This window comes from Lytechinus variegatus, chromosome 10 (genome assembly GCF_018143015.1).
Source record: "Lytechinus variegatus isolate NC3 chromosome 10, Lvar_3.0, whole genome shotgun sequence".
Taxonomy (NCBI): domain Eukaryota; kingdom Metazoa; phylum Echinodermata; class Echinoidea; order Temnopleuroida; family Toxopneustidae; genus Lytechinus; species Lytechinus variegatus.
In genome coordinates, this window is record NC_054749.1 from 24,388,931 (window position 1) to 24,416,102 (window position 27,172).

Sequence of the window (27,172 nt, forward strand, 5' to 3'; positions counted from 1 at the left end):
TATCATCATATTGACCACGTTTCCGCTCAAGAGAATAAATCATGAAGAATGAAAGCTACAAAATAGTTCCTTGCTCGGCATAGGAGAAAGAATAGGTAAAAATGATAGGAGAAAACTTCAAAATTACTATTTAGTTGAATACTGAAAAAAATTAAGGCATAAAAATTTAAGAATATAAGGAAATAGACTGTGGAAAATGAGATAAAATAATTAAGAGGAGAATGGAGAGGAAGGAGAATGGCTTTGAAGGGGGAGAAGAGAATAAATGCAAGCGAGATTGAGACAGACACGTGTGCAGAGAGAGAGAATTACAAGTGTGTGTGTATGTGTGCATTAGCGTTGTGTGCGTGAGTGTTTGAGGTGATATGGTGTGTATGTGTGTGTGCGAGAGTATGTGTGAGAGATAGATTGAGAGAAGTAAAGACACAATACAAAGAGAGAGAGAGAAAGACGCACATGAACGTCGTCCTTTTCTTACTAGCCTTTACTCTCCACCCACACTCACGCCTGCACACACACATATGTCTACGCACACACACATCTTGGGTACGTTAAGCGGGTAAATACCATGGACAAATAATGTAACGATTAGATGTTAGAACTTCAAGAAGCTGCACTGATTATAGATTTGTTTTGTTAAGGGTTGAAATGGTACGGGACTGAATAGATCATATTTACCTTAGGTGTCTTAACGTAGTAGTAAAACAAGAATGGCATCTCGTGTAGAAGTATTAATTTCGGTTTTCGTCCTGTCATTTGTTGCGGTTGAGTGCATGCATACAGTGCCTGAACTTATTCCAGAAGCTTACGCGGGGAGATGGTATCAGGTAGGTACTTTGTGATATCAAATAAATTTAAACTGCTTGTTTATTCGTTTATTTCTGAACATTTATAGATTGACCTAATCAGCATAATAAACAAACATCCAAGCATGATAGTCAAGATCAGCTTCCGTAATAACTAGTATAATGACATTTACTACTTCTACTAAAAAATATTATTTTAGAAAGAGAGACAAAATATACGAGATTAATTGCGAAGATGGGCAAATGTAAATTGAAATAAGACAGAATAGGTTAATTAAACTATTAGATTATTAGACTATTTTATCTATAATAACATTGGTCTGATAAGTTTATTCTTTGGATATTTATCAAAATTCAGCTTTTTCCTGGGGGGAGGGGGTAACCAGAAGAGCCATCACCCGCGAGCCTTTTTTTTAATTTTTATTTTTGGGGCTAGTTTGAACCCCCTTGAGTGATGTTTTCCTGGCATCTACTAACGCAGAAGGCAGCTCATGCAATAGGAATATATTGTGTGGATTTTGACATAATGATTGCAAATATTAATGCATATCATCATTTTTTTCTTACTTGACAGCCGGGGGGGGGGGGGGTAACTCCTTACCCCCTGTAGATCCGCCTTTGAAAAATTATCCATTAATCCCTAAACATTATCAGTGATAACGGTGACGATGAGATTGCTGGCCGAACAAAATATCGACTCTGATGAATATGGTATTTGGTCAGGGATTTCACTGGTTGTTCGGCTCATTAAGATGTCTATATGATATATACATTCCTTCTTCTAAGGTCAAATAAAAAAATCATAAAAACAAAACCCCAAAAACTTCATCAAAATCGGACAAGGAATCACAAAGTTATGACATTTTTATTTTCCCTCTACTTCCTCATAGAGTCCTATGCATGCCTTTATGAATATGCAGTGAGAAAGCTGATTATGTCATATTCCCACTTATACTTTTATATTTTATTACATGATATTATACTTATCAAAATTTGCCCTTGAAGAACGAAAAAAAATGGATTGACTCATTACATAATGTGCAAAATAATTACTACTGCCACTTAGTTTAAGAGGAAGGTATACCCACATGTATGAAAATATAACAAAATTGTGATTTCATATATTAATATAAGAAAAGTAACATAAGAAGAGGGAAAGTGTGGATATGACATCATCAGCCCTCCTATTGCATATTCATGACGGCGTGAATAGGCTATAAATGTTTCGCAAAATATTGCTTAACTTAAAATTCAAAAACTTCTTTATTTGTTAATAAATTATAAAATTATTTTCCCTATTTCTTTACCAAAAAATAGTTGTTGTTTTTTTTCAGCCATGAGTACCCGTTTAGCATGGTTGCCTTTTATTCTATCTACAGGCTTACAGTAACCGATGGGCTGATCTGGGTATCCAAGTCATCGAACCAGACTGTGTGTCGGTCGATTGTAAGATTCTCAATATTTATATATATATATTGTCTAGATTTGAGGGATGTATCAAAGTATAATTTCATAACAATGATAATACTAATTGTGATAATATTAAGTACATCTCCTATCATGGTGATTACAATGACAACATTGATGACGAACATGATGGCGAACATGATGGCGATGAAAAAAAAAGGAACAATGAGAAATATGACAGGAATGAAGAGGAAAGGAATTCTATATGATGACTGTGGTTTCCATAGTTATTTAATGAAATTTGATAATTATTTATTATTTGTCTGTGCACAACTATTTCTACAAGTTCACATGATGCTTTTGATGACGAATATAAATATAATCGAAATAAAACGCGAAGATAATGGATATTTCTTCCTCTCTTTTGTGCCTCTCCCTTTTCTGCTTTCCTTATTTATTTATATCTCTCCTCCTGCTTTCCCCTTCTATCTCTCTCTTTTCTTCCCCATCCTCTTTCTTCTTCCTCCTCCTCCTTCTTCTTCTTTATCATCATCTTTTTCTTTCCCTTTCTCTCGTTCTTTATCTATTTCTTTGTTTTTTCTTCTTCTTCTCCATCATAGATGGGATCATCAATGCAACATACGTGTCTGTCTATAACGCCAACTGGCTTTTTGACGAGAAGCGTACAGACGACATCAACGGCTACGCGTACATCCCAGACCTAAATAAACCAGGCCAGCTCAACGTCGTACTCGAAGGAGTTCCTGTCCTTTTGGATTGTAAGTCCCCATCACTCACTATGATTATAATACATAAAAGAACATATGTTGATATTCAGAATCTTTATCATATTTTTACTCTTTGTTCCTCTTTTTATTTGGAATAGCAAAATAAAATGGACAGGTAACTGAGTTGGTCGCATTTTCTAATTCCTTCTCCATTTATTTTCGTCATTATTGCTTGGAGGCTCGAACATTATCAGTAGATAGTAATATAACATTATTTCTATAATACTTTATGCTTGCTTAACATTACATCAACACGATTTATTGCATTTTAATGGTTCAATTATTCAAAAAAATGATATCACCATTATTGCTTGATTTGCGATTTCAATTCCAACAGACTGGATCTTCAAGCTAGGGCCAATCATCAATGGCCAATACCAATACTCCCTGATCACCGACGCCGAAGACTCGGCCCGACCTCTCTTCGTGCTCACCCGTGACCTGGACGTGTTCGCCGAGCTCTACGATCAGGAAGTCCGCGAGTATCTTCCCCTCCACGGCTACGTGGATGGTTTCAAGGCCCCGTATGCCACTTTTTACAACGAAAGCTGCGTTTTCCCGCCATTAAATCGAAATTAATAATTCCATCTGCAACTGAAATTCAATCGTCAGACTAAAATTATCTTGGAGTGCCTGATCGGAGATCGACATAACTCTTCAAAAATGACTCGGTTTGGCAGAGTTACCAACATGACCAAATAGTGTTAATATAATGATTCCTTCGATATATTGTTTGAGTTATTCATTTTGACTTGATGATAAAATTCTATACTTTTCTTGGAAAATACACCGCAATGCTGATTAAGTTTACCCACACTTTGCCAGATTTGTTTTCATTTTTAACATACCTTTATTTTAATTGGAGTCAGCGATTTTAGGGTATTGTACACTAGAGTATGATTTATTATATTAAACAAATGAAAAGTAAAGTTAGATTGAAATATCATTAGCAAGTTACTGAGGTAAACTTTATTTTTATTGTGCAGTTAATTAGAAGAAGTACATATACTTGTACCTGAAACAAAAAGGTCGTGATATAATGAAAGAATATGAAAATAGTTAAGTAACACAGATTATTGACACTATACAAATAATGACCAGGATGATAACGGTCACATGGTTTTTTTTTATAATAAAGTATTTTCCCTAGGCAAACATATCTCTTATCTGTCTCAATTATAAATATCTATTTGATTGTTCATCCAATTATTTTATAACTCTAGTGTCTAATCTTTTTTTATCTCTATTTTATAATCAATCGGACTTACACAATATTGCGAGTCTAATATTATACACATTGGTGCTCAAAATTAGTGAACCCCAGCAGATTGTGAAAATATTTAAATTGTTCAAATTCTGCCGTGTTTAAAATATTGAGTTGTTTGTTTAATTGGTTAAAATATTAAGTTATTCATTTAATTTGTTAAAATATTAAGTTGTTTATTTAAATTGTTTAAATATTAAACTTGTTCAAATTCTGCCGTGTATAAAATATCAAGTTGTTTATTAAACAGAACAGAAAGTTGTAAAGTCAGGTGATAAAATATTACATTCAATAAAGTTTGTTTCTCTGGACTAGCTGATCATTGTAGTGTCGTTGTCTACATTCAACACTCAGCATGAAGGAGTGCATTTTAAGTCCGTCACTCTAACAAACGGTTGTTTATTTTCAAACAATATTTCTTTTATTGTTAAAACTACTTTAAACAAACTTTAGAAATATATTCAAACAGTATATAGTTGTTAGAGTGACAGTCTTGACCACGAAGTGCTGATAATTTTAAACAGCGTTTATACAGTGTACTACTGTATGTTCCAAAATTCTATCACTCTATTTTCTTGCAAACGTACATTAGATTAAAAAAAAAAGCTGGAATTTTGATACTTCTGATTTACACAAAAACATACAAATTAACCCAAATATTTAAATATTTCAATTTCGGCATTCATTTCTTATTATTATAGCAAATACAATACCTCTCAACTTTGGCAAAAGGAAGCAAGTGACACATCAGTCAGATTTGAGTTATTGTTGTTTCTGAAACACCCTTTGTATGTTGCACGTTCAGGTAAAATTTGAGAAAGAAATGATTGTTCTATGGAAAGATATTGAAGAAAATATGCTGTTAAATTGCATTGACGCCGATGTAAATGACGAACACACATAATTGCTCATTTACAGCAAATTGTACTTTTGTAACTTGTTTCCTTTTGTCAAAGTAGTGCAGAATAGGCCTTTGTGCATTTTAAATACCCTGTATATAGAGTGAGTGTTTTGCTATGGATCTTAGATACTTCTTCCTTGAAATATCTGAAACGCAAATTTTGCTGACCTATATAACCATTTCGGATCTAATTACGAGATTAAAGTCATAGCGGTCGATAAATTGAGTAAAGTCTATGTTATCATAAAGGATTAACTTCTCCCAATTTTAAAGGTAACTTGTGTTTTTTACGAGATTGAAAATAAATCTGATATATTTTTAGTTTAAAGTCTATTTTCATTTTATCTGAACAATAATAAGAAATCAAAGTATTACACATTAAAGATGTGACAAATAAATATCCCATGCATACATGGGTTAGATCAAGGATTATTTTCAAAGTTTATATTTTTAATAATAGCGGCAGCAAAACATTTTGAATTTCACTCGGATTTTGCCTTTATACCGTACATACCGCTCACCACGCCATCATAATAAAATTTGGATGACCATTTGAGTGGCAGCAATTAATAGTGAACACAAAAATGTACACATTTCGATATCATTCTCGCATTCTATTTCTCAAAGTCGTTGTTGTTTTCTTCCTTATTTTTTTATGGGTTCTATTGATTTCTAACAATTACCTGGCTTATAAAGTTTGTATATATCCTTTCAACTTTGACGACAATTCCGCTATTTCCCTTTGAGATAAAATGTAGGCCATTATTGAAATATACCACGGACCTAGTAGTTCCATGATTATATGAATATCAAAATATTTTCTTAAAATATTGTCAAAATTGTTTTTATCCCCTTTGAAATTGTGAAAATGTAATTTTATCCTTTTAATGTAATGTAATAACTAATCATGATTTAATAAAGAATTATTTTATACTTCCTAAAAAAACGGGATGATTATCTCCAATCAGTTTATTGTCCTTTGTGTTGTGCAAATAACGGTTTGCAAACTATAATATTAAAAGCATAAGTGTTAGAATTTCGTTATAGACGTCATTTTTGTTCAAGGTAACTTTTTGAGTTTAAACTAGGAGAACAAACTTGAGGGTACAATTTTCGGAAACTAGGACATGAATGTATCAGAGCTGTTTGAAAATTTGTGCGTTAATAATTACCGACGGATTTTGTGAATCGTTCCCCAGAATTATCTTTTTATTAGACTGTTTGAGAGCGCTGTTTAATCATTGTTCATTGTCGGTATTCCTGTCAAAATGTGAGATTCCTTTTCGATTTTTTTTCGAATTCTTCCGCGATAACTTCTTATTTGGGAAACAGGAACTGCTTCGTAATTCAAATCTAAATAGATTGTACCATGCAGTGTAAGGTCATCTCTCCTCAAAGCTACACCGCAAGTAAACTCACAAATCTGTTTAAACTATGACATCATCTAAAATAAGATAAAATCTTGAGTTGACCCTCATCAATACGTAAGACCAGAGTTCCACGTTTGAAATCAGTTTCAAGATATCCTAATGTTTAAATTAGCTGCGGACCAGGTTCAGCAAAAATGGCGTCGTTTGATAAAATTCTATTCTTGATTTTAACCTTCTTTGGCATCACTTCCCATGGAATGCATACGGTACCCGAACTAAACCCGGAGTCGTACGTTGGAAGATGGTATCAAGTAAGTTAACCTCAATTGTTTTTCCATACCTTCTCAAAGAGCTAGCTAGGGAACTTCGACAAACTTTAGAATATTATGATTACAGGGGCATTGATGGAGCAAAATAATTAATCATGCTCTAAAAGACCTAGGTCGGGGGTGGCTTGAACACACTCTTAAAACGGATTGGTAAAATTAACAAATCTGTTGGCAAATACGTGTCCTACCAATAAAAATGGTCAGTATCAGCCAAAATTCTGGTACATTCTAATCAATAAATTGGACAATGTCGACCATTTTCGTTGGTTGAATACAAACTCACAAAAGCATTGGTATTTTGAACAATCCTTTTTTAAGAGTGTAGACATAAAACATTGATTAAAGTAACCAAGCATTGAATTTTTCACCCAAGGAGGTTTCGTATAAGCCTACTCGGTCGCTCCATTAATTTTAGAACGCTCAGATCTGGGGCCTTTTTCATAAAGGGTTACAACTGTTGTAACTTTGCCATTATGGCAACTACCATGGCAACCTTTATTCTGATTGGCTGCTGAACCATGTTATCATGGTAGTTGCATAATGGCAACAACAGTTGCAAGTCCTTCATGAAACGGGCCCCTTGCTTTGGGACTTATATAACGCCCTCAGTGTCAACACATTAGGGAGGAGTATCGCATAGCGACGCAGAACGCTTTCAAGAACATAGGCCATGTATTGCCAAATGCCCTTCATGACAATGAACAGCCATAAAGACTTTGTCGATAACTGGTGAATCAAAACATCATTTTCGTCCTGGACTCTAGACAAACGACATAATATGCAATTATTCGTCAGCTTTTGATCTTGGGACGAGCTGCTGCTACGGAACAGCAATTTTCTACAAAGTCCTCCCAGATGTTCATTGTCATTTTACGGACTTTTTCAATACATTTACTGTGTTCTTAATGCCGTCCCCGTTGCAGTTGCGAAAACATCTTATTATGTATGGAAAATAATGTCATACTACAGTCACACCAACGATACACAGCAAAAAACTGTGGTGTTAACAGGTGTACATAGATGACCACACCGGTGCTAAATTGACAGTGCTAGTTTAACACCTGTAGGTGTTATTAAAACACCTTTGGTTGTTACATTTACACTCTTTGGTGTTATGTTCAATCTCTAGGGTGTAATTTTAACACCTCAGGGTATGACCCTCTATTAGCACCAACTGGTGTCAGTTTTAACACCAAAGTTTTTACAGTGTACCGACTCAAAACTGACCGATTGTATGCTACTTGAAAAAAGGTGTAATATCTTGTTATCTAATGTTATGTGTACTCAGTTAAAAATCTGATTTTTCCATTGAAGTATTGCAATATGTTTTCACTCAATTCAAATGTTCATTCTTATGCTACTAGACAAAAAAAATAATTTCCATGTTCCGAAAGTGAGACTTTCTTCTTCTTTAAATTTACTAGCTTTAGTCGGTGTAAAAAATGGAATCAACTCCCAACTTCCCTAAAAGATTGTTCAATTATACCCTGTTTTTAAAAAATGTGTGGGGCCTACTTAATAGAAAATCTATAAAATTACCAGGGTTTGTGTGTGTGATGGTGTGTGTATGTTTATATATTTCCATTTATATCTGCTGATAAAATGTGTGTTTTCTTAGTTTTCTGTTTCTAATTGTAAATTTTGTCAATGCTATTGTTTTGGGGGCCATTCTTTACAAGCAATTTGCTTTTTTTATGGTCCTAGCCATATTTTGTACCATTTATGTACACTGTATGATTTGTATATACATATTTTTATGGTTGAATAAAATCGAATTGAAATTGAAATGTTGTACTTGCGGTCAGAAGGGATTGTGGTAAATTAGTCTTACCCATCTAATTCGCTGATCTCTCAAGTTGACAACTTTGATTGCTAAAGTCACAATCGTTTGTGTTGGGTATAGCTTTATATTTTTTCTCTGCTTCCCCCTTTTTCTACATGACCACTCGAAAATTTAAGGGACACGTCCCTAAAGCTGTGTAAGAATTAGTTGATAAGTAAAGCATCCTACTAGTTCGGTGACAATCTGGACGAAGAATTTTTTTTTCCTTTTTACTTTGTGGTTTTAATAGTAACTGTGGCAAAGGCATGTAAAAATTGGCACTATTAAGCGAATGTCCACATATTTTCTTTCAAAGGTCTACACAAATGCTGTATCTGACTTTTTCACCGGCGTTCAAGAACCAGACTGCGGAACTGCAGATTGTAAGTTGATCTACCTTGCCGTTTTCTTCTTCAATCGCTCTTTTTCGATCTTCTATTTTTATTATCTACCAAAGCAGAAACTGTAAATCTTAATTGATCATTATGAAGATTTTCTCTGTAGGGTGCATATTGCCAGAACAATACGAAAATATAATGAAATGTTAAAGATGAAATTTAATGGTCTTTTTTGTTGCATGTCTGCCTTTCTTTTATCTCTCATTTTTTTTCATACTGCATCTTTACAGACACCTTAATCAATTCGACATACGTCACAGTTTACAACGCTAATTATCGTCTTGATGAAGAGTTTACGGACGGACTTGGTGGCTATGCCTACATCCCAGATCCATCAATTCCAGGAGAGTTAAAAGTCGTACTTGATGGCGTACCAGTGGCTGGCGATTGTGAGTTTGAAATTTCACCCATATTGTCAAAATTTACCTTGATATCATTACAGACAATTTTGATAATAATAATAATCATAGTGAACACAAATATAATAGGCCTACATCATTTAATTCATTCCAATAAAAGACGAATCCCAAATTTGTAATCCCAAAGGTGCATCAATCTCGTCGACCCAGCGCGTTTTGAGTTTTCATTTAACCAATAATTAAGATATTGGACAGGTTCATATATTATCCAAATAAATATGTTTTCAAAGAGTGCAATATCTGATATGTATATTCTAATTGATTCCTTTATTGGCAAATGTGTCCACAGTAATCATAACACATCAATAGAATAAAAATGCAAGGCGACGGAAGTCATACATGTAACCACCACTTCTACTCTTTATTTCTTTTTTTTCAGACTGGGTCTTCAAATTAGGGCCGCTGATCGAGGGTAAATACCAATACAGTCTAGTCACGGACGGCCAGGACGCGCGTCAACTTTACGTTCTATCACGTGATCCCGAGGAATTCTACGATCTATACGATCACGAGGTCTCAGAATACGTGGCGCTGAATGGGTTCACGGGACCGGTCAAAACACCTTATGAAGTACCACATCCTCCAGAATGTCGCTATCCTCCCAGCCCACCGGAATAGATGCTAAGGGTTCTGAACTCAATAGATTTCGCATCCGACGCAGAACGAAATCAGGAACACAGTTAATTGAAACTGCCCGTCAAATTACAATGAACAGCTGGGAGGTCTTTGTCGAAAATTTATGAACCAGAACAGCAGTTTCGTCCGAAATTTCGAAGCTGATGAAAAATTGTAAATATTTCGCCTGTCCAGAGTTCAGGACGAAACTGTTGTTTTGATTTACTTATTCTCGACAATGGCTTCTTTGGTTGCTCTTTGTCGCAAAAAGCATTTGACAATCCATTTTTATGTTCTTGGAAGCGTTCTGCGTGGCGGTTTGAAAACTCCCTCTCGTGTTCAGAAAGGGAGAGGGTGATATCTAAGTTGACATTGAACACAATATTTCGAGCGAATGTACTGCCTATTAAAGTAAAGTGGAATTTATAGGGGCAGCAGTACTAGCATACCTATGGCATGTATGACGAGTCACAAATGATTCGTGACGAGCCACCAGCAAGTTGAAGGCCTTTTTTTGCTTGTCAATTTTTTTTGGCGGACAATTTTGCCCCCCCCCCCCTGTGGAAAATCCTAGGTATGCTACTGGGCAGCAGTGTATAAAAAAGTCAGTAAATATTAATAAAGAAGAGAAAAAAGGTAAATTATGCTCATCACTTACGAGGCAATTGAAAAAAGGAGCTTAATAGGAGGGGCTAAAGCTCCTTCAGTCCCTATTGATACTGTCTTCCTTGAATGGATTTGCAATGTAATAAATAAAATACAAACCTTTACACATGTATAGCGTGACAAACGGCTTCCATGCATACAAAACGGCACTTTTGTTTTATAGTTAGACGATATAGGTGAATGAAATAATGGCTATAATATGAAAGCTACGACCAGTTTCATACAGCAATTATGAAGAAATTAAGATAATAGTCCAAAACAATACTAATTAAGAAGAAATTCATCGAATTGTATCACCAATCTTTGTGTAATCATAAGTTTCATTTGGCCTTAGATTATATTTACATGCCACTTTATCAAAGCTATTAAACATAAAACCCTCAACGACTTATCATTCAACGCTAGTTTCGTCGATGTCATCGAGGCTATCCGTCCGCGACGTAGGGTTCAAGAACTTCAATAAAAATGTATTGTCACACGCCACTAAGACAGCAGTTTCGTCCTGAACTCTGCAAAAAAGACTTTGTAATTTGTAATTTTTCGTCATCTCCAAGACTTAGGACGAAAGTACTGTTCCGGTTCACCAATTTTCGACAAAGACCTCCCAGCTGTTCATTGTTATTTCACGGGCATTTTCAATACATTGAAAACGTCCTAGAATCCTCCGTACGTCAGTGAGTTACGGAGCTCATAGAGCTATTACTATGATTATATCATCATGATCATGATCAGGGGGAGAGGAACAGGGAATCATCTTACACTTTTTGTTCATAAAGCGTGTACAAGATTAAATGTGTACAATGTCTCGACCCGTCAGAAGAACAGCCTGTGGCTCTGTGGCGTACCCAGGATTCGTCCGCCAAAAAAATTTACAAGCAAAAAAAAAGTTCTTCAACCACAAATAAAGAATTTCGTACCAGAAAAAAAATAAATAAAAAAGGTCTTCAACCGCAAATAAAAGACATTTTGCATCAGAAAAAAAATTGACAAGCAAAAAAAAGGTCCCCCCAAAACGGTCTTCAAGTTCAATAGAGGGGGCCACTTGTGGCTCGTCAGGGATCAGTTGTGACTCGTCAGGGGGGGGGGGCAGTCTTTCCCCCTGCCCCCCCCCTTAGGTACGCTAGTGCTGTGGCTGAAGAGGGCCATCCAGACCACAAGTGGAGAATAAATAAAATAAATAAACATGACCATTCTAATCGTGATTTCTTTTTTTTGGGGGGGGGGGCTTGTTCACCCCTCAACGTTTAAAAATAGATCACTATTATAGAGGTTATATGAAATACGATTCGAAAGATACATCCAAAAGTAAGGGGATGCTTAGGGATGTTCTAAAAGATTGTTGAATAAATTCATTATGACTATACAGATTATCGTGATTTGGGTTTAATTGAAAACACAGCATGGGATTAGTTCCTATTAAGCTTAATGGGCATGAATAAAAGGAGAAATGGTAAACTGAGATGAAAGGAGACAGAAGAGAAAAAGAAAAACAAAGGAAGGTGGTGCAGTGAGAGACGGTGAGAGATAGTGAGGGGGTAGAGAGAGAGGGGGAGGGAGAGATTGAGAGAGGGAGAGGAAAGGGGGAATGACAGAGAGAGGGGGAAAGGGAGGGGGAGAGAGGGGGGAGGGGTAAGGGGATGTTACTGCATTGTGGAGGGGGAATAATGATAAGTGAGGACCAGGAAAACAAACAACAGTGATGGAAATAATTTATAATTTCTTGGAACAAATGGGAAACAGAAAGAGAGAGAGAGGGAGAGATAGAGTACGTCGCATTTATTAGGAAGAGAATGTAAAGTGCAAAATGTAATGAATGAATAATGACGATGAGTTTGTACATTTTAAAGTGATTGTAGGCCCTAACTACATTCAGGATCTAAAATATATTATTTTTCTCTTGTAGCTAATGCTGTTATCATAATTTCAAACAATTAGGTTAGACAGGCATTCACCTGAGATTTTTAATCTAATCGGTCGCTAATTTGCTGTGATAATGATGACTGCAGCCACATATGAACCCATATCATAGATACTGCTGGCTATTGAGGCGGAAATTATCTTCTCTTTTTTTTAATTATTATGAAGTATGTAATGATGTTTTCTATAAGCTTCACATTATCACACACATTGACATCATGCAGGGCGCCACCATGAGCTCAGATTTTTACAGACCCGCACAAATGTACTCGATTAATTGAATGTTATAGAATATAGGCCTAAGTGCCAATTAGGCATCAATACAAAGGTTTCTAAACATGAAACTGAAAAGAATAATTATGTTTCGATAATATATTTCTTTATTTCAGGCTTTAGCAACATGTGAAGAAATCCCATGGGGGGCAGGGGGACACGCCCCTACCCAAAATAGTGGGAGCGGGGGACAAAATATCAAATGTCCCCTACTACTTTTAGTCTTTTATGATGTAAAGAAATACATCATTCAACATCGAAATAAAACACGTATTTTGGACGAGATGACCTTACTTTTTGTGAATAACTTTTTTTTGGCTGTCAAATTTTCCAGCCCCTGGTCCCCCTACCTTTGGGGAGAGATTTCCGCCCTTGTTTAGCAGGGCAAACCTGTACGTAGCAAGTGGATTGTTATGGTGATCGTACGTTAAGATGAAAGTCCTCTTATTTTCCTTATACAACACATGATATTCCACATCCTGTTTCACTTTTCTGCTGGGTTGATATTGCATGACGGTATACGTATTATCATGTACTTGAAAACTCGTAGCTGCAGTTTGGCGTTCCCCAAGGTAAAACTATTATTATTATCACTTTGAATTACATTTTGCCTTTTTATTCGCATGAGTTAAGAGTCTGTAGGCTGAAGAAGAAAAATAATGATATCCGTTAACATTTGCGAATTTATGACAAGGAATTTTCATATAAGGGGATATAAGGACGGGAGCTTAAGGTAGTCTGTTGTCAGTGCAAATGCTCACTTGAGTGAATGTTCTGAATGTGCAGTCTACAATAATAATCATACTTGCTTAATATACTTTGTCAGAAGTCTCTATAAGCGCTCTACAGTGTATGCAGCATAATTACCCTGGCTTTAGCAGTGCAGCTGTTACGCGTTACTGCGTTTCAAGGAATAAATTCCTGCCAAGTACCCATTTACCTCACCTGGGTTGAGTGCAGCACATTGTGGATCAATTTCTTGCTGAAGGAAATTACGCCATGGCTGGGATTCGAACCCACGACCCTCTGTTTCAGAGTCCGGAGACTAATCCACTGGGCCACAACGCTCCACATACAATGCATTGTCACTGTAATAAGGAATGAAAACAGCAGATTTTATACGTGTCAGTCTTTGTGAAAAGGCCCTTTATTCATCAAATTTTCAGCCAGGGTCTGTGCCTGCAGACTAAGCTTAGGGGATCGCATTTTTTTCAATTTTCTTTTATTTTCTTGTCTCATCAAACAAATTTGAACATAGATATATAGTACACTCATGATCATAAATTCAAAACGGTCGGTATTTCAATACCGTCTCGAATTTATTATCATGAATGTAATATTTATCAAATTACACCATAATTACAAACCTTGGTTTGCACGTGCAATTATTGTGATCAACACATCCACGCTTTCGACAATCTTAACGAAAACAAAGTAAAACAATGTTATAAATAAATTCTAAATCAGTTCTATTTGTTCTCAAAATACCTAATATACACATTTTTTCGAACAAGATTGATTCAATAATTATTTGTTTTCCAAGGAATATATATTCTTTTCTCTTACATTTATACGCATAAATGATATATATATATTTTGATCAAATACTAGTATAAACACTGAAATGCAGTATAACCAAAAATCAAACAAATTATCCTTAATAGTTGTATCACACAAATCCTGTAAATTATTAGAATACAAATAGTAAGAATTATGAGGGAAGATTTAATAATCATAATCCCAGACCCCTCCACACACTCACACACACCCCTCGACCACACCAAACACACTTTCACGCCAAACATCCCCCCTGCACATACACGCACACACAACCACATACACACACATCCATCCTGATCAAATGCATTTCATCTGTCCGCATGTGCACGTAAGTTTAATCTTAGAAATAAATGAATAAGTCGTCATGAAGTGTAAAAATTTTCCCACTTCCTCAGGTGACCCGATAATTTTCCACGTGCTTCTACTAATATTCCTTAGCATAATACAAGTTCATATAACAATTTAAATTGAAACTCCCTTAACTTGCTATTTATGGTGGCTATCCTGCATTTTAAAGATATTGTATCATTAGCTTTTTTCAGAAAAGTCATGTGTTTTTTATGTATTTAACAGCGCATGACCTTTCAAGATTTTTTTTAAAAGGTTTATAGATTTTCGTAAATGTAATATTAGCTAGTGTGTTCACATTTTCACATAAATTCAAAATTTAAAGCTGTGTCCCTGCATGTATCCGTTTCCTTCAAGAGACGATTCCATGTTGCTGGAATATTTTAATATATTTTGTGGAGATATACTATCTCACCTTCTTTTTAACCCCATCCTCAGGAAGGCTCTAGATGATTTAAAATTACCACAGTCATCAACTAGAAGGTGTAATTTATAAATATTTCTAAGAAATCAACTTTCTTCAATGCTCCGTTACACTGATATCAAATCCAAACCGATCACAGCTAGGTATTACATTATTCTGATCGATCGGTTTCGTTGGTATGACTATAACGTGACTGAGAATAGTGGAAAGCAATGCCAATCTGCGCTTCTAACACTACAAAAAAAAAATAATAATTTCACAAAAATATGTTCATTCGTAATTTTCGGTGACTTTTTTAAATGTAGATTTCCATTTGTAAAATATCAATTTCTTACATATTTGAAGGTTTATAAAACACCTCCAACTATGGTGAAGTTGACTTATCTGGCAGGGGCGGCGGAACGGGGGGCACTTGCCCCCTAAAAACATTTCTTGTACGGAAAAATGCCAATTTAAAAAAAAATGGAAAGCGCCTCTTTTTAATATGATATAATTATGCCCTTTTAAAAAATGAAATACCCTTTTTGAACTAAAACAAAATACATTCTAGGTTAGAAAATCACAAAATTTTGGGCTCGCGCTTCGCATCAATTATTGTTTAGTAAGGTAGGTCCTATGTACTCATTCTGTTCTTGGTTACGTATATGATGAGAATGTCCAGTTTTCAAGTTAGAATATTACAAAAGACTTCGCTACCATCATTTATTGTTTAGTAACTAAAGGTACTCATTTTGTTCTTGGTTACAAAAAGTGCTTAGAATGTCCAGTTTTAAGGTTGAAATATCACAAATTTTCAGCTCGCGTTTCGCCCTCGCATTATTCGATTGGTGAGATATGTATCCTAATCTTCAGTCACTAAATGCAGTCATTATCAGGTTACTTTTCCATCCTTTTCATGATAACAAAAACTGCTCAAAATGGTTAATTGTCTTGCCTTATTACATGAAATGTCCAAAAGTTTGAGCTCGCGATTCGTGATCATAACATCTTGCAAGGATGCCCTTTTAACAGTAATCAGCGCCATAATTGACCATAAAGTGAGTTTTACAGCTTCAGATTTGAATTTTTTCCAAACTGCTCGCTTGGGGAAAAAAATAAAGCCTAGATATATAACTTATCAATTAGAAATCACTCCTTAAAGGCTTTGCTTAACTTAATGACTGGAGAAGACAGACAACTATCATATACACTACTTCACGCAGATGATAAATTATTATCCATAATTTTTTCATGGCAAAAATATCCGTTTGCACCAATATACCCATTTTAACATATAAATGCCCTTTTTTGTCTTTGCTTCCCCAAAGGAATTAAGTCTGGTGAAAATTTCTGATAATTTTTAAGGAAAAAATGCTTTTAAAATATATATATATATATATATATATATATATAAACGATGTGAGAGAGGAAATGCTTGGGGAACCGCCCCTTCCTGTCATTTTCCACCGGAAGTTGACATTGACTACGTAGGTCGATAAATGAATAAGCAAGTTGAAACGGAACACATATTTTTGTGAATCTATCACGTCTTTGCTTGCATTTATTAGTTTTATTAGGCATATATACCATGAGATATAAACTGCCATTGATTAAATATTTGAATTATAAAACTCATTTGCGTCATACTACAGCGGCATAAAATCACGTCATTTACAATGTTTACACTTGGAAAGTTGATCATGTGATTATTGATTAAAAAATGAAAGAAAAAGTCCAAAGGATTCTTGATAGTGTCTTTATCTATATTTACCCCCTGTACTTGTTGCAATTTGTTATTATGATACTCACGTTTGAGTGAAGAAAGAGTTGTATTTCTGTTACTTGCTTCAGATCAGTGGACCACAACGCCTCAGCCTTTCATAATGACTTCTTGATGTAATGGCCGCTACGCCCTTTCTGGTATCTCCAAGGTAAGACTCGTTTCATTCTACAAAATAGATTGAATTATACACCCCATTGAGCTGTAGCAGAACATGCACTTAGTACATGCCAAAATATTGGATGGGATCATGCACAGACTTTTGGAAAAGAAAGGTGAAAGAATCACCGTGGATGAAAAGGATTTACCCAGTACTGAATAGAGACACTCGATATCTATTGTCACCCGTATTTGGTCAGATGATGGACATTTAAAGAGATGGATATTCATTGTTTAGTTAATGAATTCACCAAGCTGTGGCTGACATTGTCATCTGAATAAAATTTTCCTCATGTTTGTCTAATTTGTCTAGTTTGATTCTTTGATAAAAACCAATTTGCGTCTCACAAAGGCCTCAAATCCTGTCATTCACATTTGGAAATTGAACGTGTGGAAATTTGGCTTAAAGATTGAAAATTAAAGAAAGAAAAAAAAAAGTAAGTCCAAACGATTCTTGATAGTGTCTTTATCAATGGGCCTTTTCACACGTGAATCTTGAATCATTCTTGGAATGATGATTGGAATTCGTCTTTATAATCATCGGACCTTTCACAAGGAAAATTCGAACTGTAATTTGAGTGAAACTTAACTGGAATTCACCTCCGGAGTAGAATTTGAATTCGTGATTGTGATTAGTTTGGTTTGACACGTGCTAAAAAAATCGTCATTAGCCTTATTTTTCACTGGAATCATCATTCAAATTACGATTTTTTTTACCGTGTGAAAGGGCGGTATATTATATTAACTCCCCTATCTGTTGCAATTTGTGATTCTGATACGTTTTAGTAAAGAAAGTGTCCCATTTGTGTTACTTGCTTCAGACCAGTGGACCTCAACGCCTCTAACTTTGGGTATTGAATAGCCAGCCATCCTTAATAAACTTTATAAGTCATGGAAGCTACACAAATTATGCAATCCCCACGGTAAGACTCGTTTCATTCAACAAAAAAGATTATTATGTAGAATTTGTTTCATTACGTTTCTTTTTTTCTGTTCGTTTCGTTTACTTCTTTGCGTTTAATTTCATGAAATGCTTTGTTTTGTTTACTTTCGCTTTGTTCCATAGGGGTGAGTGGAATTCCAATTATATCTTTTAAATGTGAAGGGGTAGAAACATGATTAGATGTCTATTACTACATCTAGAGTAGACCGACATTATTCATCAGAAATGTGAGAACTAATAGCCTAATTTGCATGTTAATGAGCCATGAATATCTTTGTCATGTGTCCTTATTGGCCCGGTCGAAATGAGGCAAATGAGGCTGCGGCCTGATTAAAACCTCCTTTATGTTGCTGTATTCGAAGTAAAAATAGTTCAGTCGGTTTGATACAATCATTAAACATTTACTAGTAACAATCATATTGTTAACATTCAGTTACCAGAACATCCCCCATTTTAGGATTGATTTTCTTATCCAATAATACGAAGAAAAAAAATTCTCGGATTGTGTTTTCTACTATCACAGTTGTATCTATGTGTTTTATTGGTTGTGGACACATACATTATAATTATATTCATGTGTAACGTCCACACTGAATTTTTACAGATGTATGATTTTTATTATAATCCGGGTGGCCTCACTTGCCCCATCAGGCTTTACATGTTGAGTTCAAAAGCATCAAGTCAGATAAAGAGGGAAAGTAGTGAAATTTACTACAGTTCTAGCATGCACAATAAATAAATATAAGACCTAAATAAAATACCTGCGACAAATGCTTCTCGAATAACAATTGCCCTGCTCACGATTGCTCTACCGACAGTTACTAGGCCTAAAGGAAGACAAGACACTTGCTCTGACGAAAATATTTGTTACACCCTCATTTTTTTGCGTTACATACTTTTTTGTATTGTTTTGTTTTACCATTCAAGTTGTTGTGCCACTTTATATCATAGGCGGATCCAGGGGGGCGAGGGGCCCGGGAACCCCCTATTGGCGGAGCAAACAAAGGGGGGAAACAGGGAAAAGAGAGAAAAAAAAAGAGGAAGACAAGTGAAATACTTTGAAAATAAAAAGAATCTTCCATATTTCACGTGCTCGCATTGCCTGTTAGTTGATTTACATATCTTGTTCAATATGGAGCTTAAATATCTAGTTTGGAAGTCAATATGCAAAAGATATTTCGCCGCGGAAATCGAACTTTCATTATTTTGTTTGATTTACAAATTGATTGTTTTAAAGTGATTTTTAAAAATGTTAGTTTTACGATCTGAACATTAATATTTTCTGCTCGTGCTGCACGCTTGCAAATGTTAACTTATCAGTTACCTTTATTATTTTCGTGTATTCCATAAAGTTTTCAAAATATCCCTTTGCAGATCTGATTGTCAAAACGTATCAGCTAGTGCTGCACGCTCGCATTTTGATTGGCAAGTAATGTATGTCTCAATATTGATTACACAACAAACTTCTTAAAATCCACATTTCGTGACAGTTTCGGCTCGCGATTTGCGCTTGCATTAATTGTTAAAAATGTATTTACTCATGCACCTTATTCATAATTACCAAAGTTCTTGAAATGTCCAGTTTTCAGGCCATGATTTCGTGCCCTACTTAGGCATATTAGCTTAATAAATAAGATAAATGATTTGATTAAATTGTCCCTTTAATTTATTTTATCTCGCACTTAGCAAGAGGAATAGGAAGATCATGTGATGACTTATCCTAATCATGTCCCGGTCTCTTGTCAAAACCTAAAGTAATAATAATGAAAAATATTAGCTGTTTTTTAAGTATGATCCATATTTACCTCACAATTTTCCTACAAATTGATTTAAACTAGAGCTGAAATACACCCTTTTTGATTTTCATGATAAAAGATATATTTAGAATGCCTAGTTTCTAGGTCTGAATATAAAAAACACACGCGAGCATGTTTTATCAGATACGCAACTTGTTCTCTATTTAAATCATTATCCAGTTTCAGATTACAATATCAAAAAATTTCTGCTCGTGCTCCGTTCTTGCATTATTGATATAGGAAGATCCCCTATTACTCATCCTATTCATGATTTACAAAACATGAATAGAGTGTCCCGTTCTTAGGACTAAATTTCGAATTTTGTCACTCGCGCTTCGCGCTCGCATCAATCGTTAAGTTATATAGCTATCCTATTCACGATTAAAGAAATTTATTAAATTTTTCATTCTTTATGTAGAAAGGTAAAAAAATCAGCACGCGCTTCGCGCTCGCTTTATTTGATTGTTAAAATATGTAACTACTTCAAGGCTAACTGCAGGCAAACCTTATTAGGTACCTTTTTGATCAGTTCAAAGCGTGTATTAACAATTTCTGCAGGCGCTTCGCATTCGTAGATTTATCCAGTTGCATACACATCTTTTCATGATAACATTGTCTAGAATGTTCAAATTTTAGGACAAAACACATAAAGTTAAAAAAAAATGTTCGCGTTCGCGATTGCATTATTCAAATAGGGATTATGATATCATATATCTATGTTGATTTATAAGAACAAAGCTAAGAAGTGACTATTAGGACTACCCCTTAAAAGAAATGTTAAACAATGATAACTACACATGTTCAGGGAGAAATAAAACTTTTTTTTCACAGGAAAATGAGGTGAAAATTTGAATATTGTATATTTCTTATAAAAAATACAAAAGAAATAGTGAGTGAGTGATGTCATCAGTTCTCTCGTTTGCATACCGACCAGGATGTGCATATAACTATTTTGTGAAATTAAGCAAAATGTAAAAATATCATAACTTTTTTATTTTACATCCGGTTTCGATGAAATTTTCAGTGTTCCGCTTGTTTAATTTGTCTCTTTTTATTCAAATCAACTTTTTCTTGCGGTGGACATGTCCTTTAAGAGGAGAGTTATTTTCACACTGCACGTAATTGAAGGTGAAAATAATAAAAGAAAATGGAGTGAAAGTGACAGGAAACACCTTTCTAACAAGATTGTAAAACTTCATTAGTTTTCAATTCCATTAGAGGGGGAAGGAAAAAGTTAGAAGAATAAACAGTAAAACATACAAAAATAGCATTAGAGCGAGAAGAAAGAGATATGAGAAGAAGGGAGAGATTGTAAAAGAAATAGGAACATCAGTTACTAAGAATGCAGAGAGAGAGAAAAAAAATAAAATAGGAGGAGAGAGGGACGGGGGAGAAGGTGGTTTTCAAGGAAAGAAAGGGAGAAATAATCCTTTCCCTGATGGGAAATTTAATTTGAGCCAAACTATTTCTTTCCGCAACGGTTGAGCAATTCAATTAGGAATGTTAAAAATATATAGAATAATGATAATGACCATACAGTTTTGGAGAAGAAGCGTTGTTATAGTTTTACAAAAAACAACAACAATTTTTCGGTGGATGGCATTTTCGGCGGAGCTATTATCAGCGTAGCATTTGTCCCTACATGCGGAGCAAATATAGGCGGAGCAATTGTCGCCGGAGCATGTGTCGTTCTGGTACCATTTGTCGCCGGAGCATTTGTCGCTAAATGTGGAGCAATTGTCGGTGGAGCAACTGTCGGCGGAGCAACTGTCGGTGGAGCAACAGTCGGCGGAACAACTGTCGGCGGAGCAACAGTCGGCGGAGCAAATATCGGCGGAGCAAATGTCGGCGGAGCAAATGTCGAGGAGCTGATGTCGCGGAGCAAATGTCGCATTTTGGGGAGCATTTGTCACCGGAGCATGTGTCGGGTTACCGTTTTAGGCGTGTTGGTCTCGATCCTGCAGCTCCGTGATCTATCATAACTTGAAAGCTCTTGCTGAAGATGATTTTGACCTGTCAGTTCCGATTGCAGATGTTTTGACTGGGATCGTGCAGCTTCAAAATCTATCACGACTTAAAAGATCTTGCAGGAGTATGCGCAGATGACTTTGTTATATACATGTGAAGCATTTGTAATATCAGGTTGGCTGGACCTGATCCATACTCGGCCACAGACAGTATCATTACGTTCTGATATGCTCCTTCCTTCCATATACTTCCAATACTTCTTGGCATGTCAAAATCAGATAGACATGATTCTGCTGATGGCTCTATCATTTTGTCTCGCAATATATTGTCCTTATGGGGAGAAATGTTTCTTATACTTTCGATTGATCAAAAATTCATCTTCCCATCCACTGCCATCGAATAGGATGATGACTGTAACTTTCTTGATGTATTCCTCTGTTGCCTCTAATATTCTTTGTCGAGCATAATGCATGCTTCACAGGGAACATACAGTCAGTGATGATTGGGGCTGTTTCAGATCTACTGCACATGCCATACAATGCACATACAGTCAACGAACGATGCAGACAGTCAATACTATCAAAACCTTTAATACTGACAAGTAAGTGTCTGGACATTACTCGACATTACATCCCAATGAAGCTTTGTCATTTGGGAGCGATTAGTTCATATATCAATTAAATTTGAGCTTTCCCTTTGCCCTCAAAGTTCAGTGTCTTTCACAGTGTCCCATGCGACATTCACAGTACCCTGCGCCATTTTCATAACAGGAGAGATCCCGTATAATTGTTTAATAATAAGCACATGTAATGACCCAGTAATTATTTTTTTTTCGATGTGTTTAGCTGTACGTGTCATGAATGAGCAAAAAGTATGAAGAAAAATAATGAAATTATGCATACCGAAATTAAGTTTGTTAACTAAATACGATTATTATGCAGATAATTTTTTTTTGACTGAATCTGAACTCTTATATATGAGATATTTTTAAATTCTAAGTTTCATACTTTGACCAATTTTCTAACCATATTCTCATCAAAATATTATGTCTAGATGTTGTATTCAGGAATATTATCTATAGCTTCTATATGGAAAATACGTTGCTTAGCAACTGTTGCTATACATGGTTAGAATAGTGCTTGATATGTGATTGTGAAATTGGCGCTTAAAAGTCAAAATATAGTTATAAAATTAAGATAACCCCCCAAATTGGTGGTTACCTAGCAACTGTTGCTATGCGAGGAGAGATCAGGTTGGCACCCCAAGCTAAACGTGTTCAGTACCATTTACTCTACCTGTCAGCCAAATTCCATGCTTGTACCGTAATCTGAACAATTCTTGATATTTTTTTGCACCGATCATCCAGACTAACGGCTCAGCTCCGAAACTTAGGATGAAACTGCTGTTCTGGTTCACCAAATTCGACAAAGACCTCTCAGCTGTTCTTTGTAATTTGATGGGTATTATCAATACATTTACTGTGTCCGTGAATCCTCCCTAAAACTCCCTAATTCAGACATAAGAGATACGTTATAAATATGATATAAATAAAAACAAAACGAGGTGCAATACAAACTTTAGACCTCTGAGCACAACCCCTATAAATAACCTTTATATTTACAATGTTGATACGCCTGACTGTAGGGGCCTATACATGGTATAATAGGTAATTGTCATGATGATTGCAGTGGTATATAACAAACAATACTGTAGGCTTGTAATCGTGCACTAATGAGGATTGTTTTTCACGTATAACCTTCGGTATTTTATTTTAACCCAAATCAGCCGCAAGATGGTGGAGTGTACAGCACCAAAGCTATCTGACTTTGGTCTGTCGACGTCATCCTATGATGTTTTCACAAGAACGCAGGTAAGACAATACACATCTTTTTTGGACACTTGGTCTAAATTCCCATGCTGTCAACATGATAAACTCATTTGGCCTTTTAGCATTTCTTATTCCTAATCTCTCTGAACAACATTATTCTTAACAAAGAAAACTTTGTAATTTCTGGCAATTTTTCAAATTTGAGGTATCAATGATGGAAGATTCTCGTGTTTGGAATGGCGATTTTCCCTCTCAAATTCAGCTACAACCACAACGACTTTTGGTATATACATCACGATGTTTTACTCACTCATGAGATCTATGAAATCAACGAAAAGTCTCAAAGCTCTCAGTATTACAATGTTAATATAATTTATTTGACCTGATAATGATAGTGGCTAAGTTAATGCGAAATATAAAGAATGGTCTGCTTGTGATTCTTCGCGAGACGAACTGTGCAGTCTAATTGTCATTAAGGCAAAAGACAAAACAAAAAATCTTGATTAAAGTTGAAATTCTGGACAAACTGGAAATAGACCAAATTGTAGACCACATGACCATAATTTGAGCAAATCACGATCTTCATCTTCATCATGTTGGATGATAACCAGAAAGGGACACGGGTAATGGAGGGCCTTCATGCCCCTATCAGTGACAACATATTTTGCCCCCAATGATCTTTACGAAGATACATGTTGTAATTGTTTAAAACTGAGACTACCAATTTTTAATTTACAGGCTTTTAAAATGTTGAAAAATATTACCCCTTTCAACAAAATTATTCCTCAAGCTAAAATCACCCCCAATGTGGCCTATATTGTCGTTTTTTTACGATAATGAATTCACTGAATCATTATTTTATTCCTCGATGTCTCTAGTGCAGCTTTCCAAGAGCGGTATTGCTGATATACCGGTTCTTGATGACCGGATACTTCCTCGGTTACCAAATCTACTTGTGGACTAACGTGCTTACCATCCATGATTACATCTATATGACTGATTGGACCTATACAATCTTCACTTTCTATTCCTTGATTGCTCTGGTCAACCTTACAGGGGACATGTGTCTTCAGAGATGCTATGACACGTCACATGCTTCTAAAGGTGAGCCGGATTTCGTATACTCATTGATGAATCAATGTAGTTTCATAATGATTTATAAAATAATGCACTATTCCATTAAACATAAGTGCCTTCTCTGGAAAATTATTTCAAATCAGTAATCACTTCGTAGTATTAATTCAGGTACTCAATCAATTGTCATTCAGACTCAATCTTGGAGATGTGTCGATGCCGTTACCGAGTGGTCGAATCATGATAAAACGGAACCGTTAAGACACGTACACATGAAAGTCCGGAGCTCGATCCCTGGCCACGACACAGTCCTGTGCCCTTGATCAAGGAATTTAATCCACATTGCTCTCAGTAAATAATTGGTATCAAATATGTTTGGGAAATCTTACTGTCAACATTGACTTTCTTTCTTCAGTTCTTTCAAATAGAATTTGTCTTTCATAATTCAATACATTTTCCCTTGCATTAACGTCTTACCTGTCTTTATATTTCTACTCCAGTACTAAAAGGAGGACACATGATCCAGTGGCTGTTTTACAACGTCATCGTCACATGGACTTGCCTTGTTCTCGTTGTCTTCTGGGGCGCCCTCTACGATCCTCGATATCCCAACTGGATGTTTGACATTTCCTGTCACGCTTTACCTGGTGTGTTCAGTGTCCTTGAGCTTGCTTTCACCGCGACACCCTGCCGACTCGCCCACATCATCTACCCGATGATCTATGGGTTCTTCTATCTCACATTCACCCTTATCTACTGGGGGACTGGGCATCCACCGATATACCCGATCCTCGACTACAGCGGCAACCCAGGATTGGCTACGGGATCGATCCTTGGTATGGTTGGGTTCATGCTGCTGTTTCATCCGTTGGTTTGGGGGCTCACGAAGCTCAGGGGTAGCGTTGCAGGAAGATTGAACTGTTCTCAAGACTTACACGGAGATCGGCATGAACTCATCGATAGAATGTAATGTCACAGATTTGGAGGGCTACCAAATTAGAGCCCGTCGATCCAAAGACAAACCGAGTAGGACGCCCTCTAAGACGTTACAACCACTCTACTGATAGATCGCTATTGGCGATCAGCAACATGTTATTCATGTCACCACTTGCCATGCTTGCGAAACGTAGCACGCCGTTTTGGGCCTTCCGTGCTATTTGACAGTATTGTGAAGTATTTAATACTGGGAGATCGATTAAACATGATCGAAGCTTCACCTGTATACTGGCTGCACAGAAATGTTGTTAGCGCTAACAACGCGCTAACAGAGGACCTGTTACAGTCGGTAATGTGGCAGCGATGCCTAATTATTAAAAATGCATTGACTTACACATTGAAATCAATGTTTTGACCTGGCAATTCGGAAGATGTGACTGGGCTTTACTGCTAGCGCTCTGTTGGGCTAACGATGTTTCTTTGCGGCCGGCACTAGTTAATTACTATGATAGTGATTGCATGTCTATTAATTTGCTATCGACACCTGCTATACATACTTAACTTGAGGTCATTTATGCACTAAACAAATAAAGTAAACAAAATGTTGTTTTAAACAAAAAAGTAAACAAATGTTGTTTTCTAAACACTTTTGTGTCCTTTGTAGGGTGTAAGATTTCACTGCCATAGTTTAATTCAGGCAATTTCATTTTATTTTTTACTGTATAGTACTCGGCGATCTTATTAAATTTTGAGTGACAATAATGCACTAATAGGCTGCCATTGGCTTTTAACATGTTTAATGTGTGAATGGCATGTATATATAAATCAGATGTTTGATCGAAGGTTTGCATGGAGGATGATGAATCGCATAAATGGTTTACGGTACACAATGCGTAAAGTCCTGCAGGGACTGAGATATAAGAAAAGTGAATAGAAATGAAGGTGAGAGTCGCCGATGATACCATTCTAATCACTGAAGATGGTCACAAGCTATATGCTCAACGATCTCATTACTGAAAGTAACAAAGTAGGCCTTAAAATCAACACGAAAAAGTAATGTTTAACAAATTTGCCACGGAGAAAAGAATAATATTGGATGATTATGAAATCGAGAGAGTAGATCACTATTATCTAGCTTGGGCAACACATCAGAATGGATCATGGACAACTGGAATAAGTTAAAAAGGGGACAATAGCTAGATGGAATGCTTTTGAGAATTTCAATGATAATGAAGAGAAATATGCCGATTTGCCTTAAAAGAAAATTCTTTAACTAATGTGTTATAACGGCAATGACTAATGTTTCGCCAGCGAAAAAGATTGTTTGAATTTATAAATACCAATATTGGAAACATTAAATTATTTGAATTTATTTCCCTTCATTTATTTAGGATACCGTATA

At 35.8% G+C, this 27,172-nt stretch overlaps 3 protein-coding genes and 1 long non-coding RNA gene across 5 annotated transcripts; all 4 read left to right on the forward strand.

Annotated features, from left to right (window-relative positions):
- The first annotated feature begins 592 nt into the window (after positions 1 to 592).
- LOC121423231 lies at positions 593 to 5,592 on the forward strand. Its single transcript, XM_041618552.1, has 4 exons — positions 593 to 827; positions 2,186 to 2,252; positions 2,834 to 2,992; positions 3,339 to 5,592. Exons 1-4 carry the CDS (start codon positions 711 to 713, stop codon positions 3,578 to 3,580), a joined length of 585 nt encoding a protein of 194 aa, XP_041474486.1. The 5' UTR covers positions 593 to 710; the 3' UTR covers positions 3,581 to 5,592.
- Positions 5,593 to 6,553: 961 nt separating this feature from the next.
- Positions 6,554 to 11,681, forward strand: LOC121423290. Its single transcript, XM_041618625.1, has 4 exons — positions 6,554 to 6,847; positions 9,004 to 9,070; positions 9,316 to 9,474; positions 9,884 to 11,681. Exons 1-4 carry the CDS (start codon positions 6,731 to 6,733, stop codon positions 10,120 to 10,122), a joined length of 582 nt encoding a protein of 193 aa, XP_041474559.1. The 5' UTR covers positions 6,554 to 6,730; the 3' UTR covers positions 10,123 to 11,681.
- Positions 11,682 to 13,464: 1,783 nt separating this feature from the next.
- LOC121422377 lies at positions 13,465 to 18,142 on the forward strand. Its single transcript, XR_005971156.1, has 3 exons — positions 13,465 to 13,547; positions 17,138 to 17,217; positions 18,047 to 18,142. It is a non-coding gene; the product is annotated as an uncharacterized LOC121422377 (long non-coding RNA).
- Positions 18,143 to 23,581: 5,439 nt separating this feature from the next.
- Positions 23,582 to 26,471, forward strand: LOC121422853 (protein rolling stone-like). 2 transcript variants are annotated; one of them, XM_041618074.1, is made up of 3 exons: positions 23,582 to 23,802; positions 24,644 to 24,864; positions 25,335 to 26,471. In XM_041618074.1, exons 1-3 carry the CDS (start codon positions 23,780 to 23,782, stop codon positions 25,802 to 25,804), a joined length of 714 nt encoding a protein of 237 aa, XP_041474008.1. In that variant the 5' UTR covers positions 23,582 to 23,779; the 3' UTR covers positions 25,805 to 26,471. The 2 variants fall into 2 exon arrangements, with proteins under 2 accessions (XP_041474008.1, XP_041474007.1); XM_041618073.1 differs by having other exon boundaries at positions 23,583 to 23,802; positions 24,639 to 24,864.
- Positions 26,472 to 27,172: the final 701 nt, after the last annotated feature.

Excerpts from the sequence above, each read along its gene's own strand:
- LOC121423231 (XM_041618552.1), top strand. The coding sequence starts at position 711 with ATGGCATCTCGTGTAGAAGTATTAATTTCGGTTTTCGTCCTGTCATTT. Across the intron at positions 828-2,185 it reads ACGCGGGGAGATGGTATCAG|GCTTACAGTAACCGATGGGC; the intron begins GTAGGTACTTTG and ends TTCTATCTACAG. Across the intron at positions 2,253-2,833 it reads AGACTGTGTGTCGGTCGATT|ATGGGATCATCAATGCAACA; the intron begins GTAAGATTCTCA and ends TCTCCATCATAG.
- LOC121423290 (XM_041618625.1), top strand. The coding sequence starts at position 6,731 with ATGGCGTCGTTTGATAAAATTCTATTCTTGATTTTAACCTTCTTTGGC. Across the intron at positions 6,848-9,003 it reads ACGTTGGAAGATGGTATCAA|GTCTACACAAATGCTGTATC; the intron begins GTAAGTTAACCT and ends TTTCTTTCAAAG. Across the intron at positions 9,071-9,315 it reads AGACTGCGGAACTGCAGATT|ACACCTTAATCAATTCGACA; the intron begins GTAAGTTGATCT and ends GCATCTTTACAG.
- LOC121422853 (XM_041618073.1), top strand. The coding sequence starts at position 23,725 with ATGGTGGAGTGTACAGCACCAAAGCTATCTGACTTTGGTCTGTCGACG. Across the intron at positions 23,803-24,638 it reads ATGTTTTCACAAGAACGCAG|TGCAGCTTTCCAAGAGCGGT; the intron begins GTAAGACAATAC and ends CGATGTCTCTAG. Across the intron at positions 24,865-25,334 it reads CACGTCACATGCTTCTAAAG|TACTAAAAGGAGGACACATG; the intron begins GTGAGCCGGATT and ends TTTCTACTCCAG.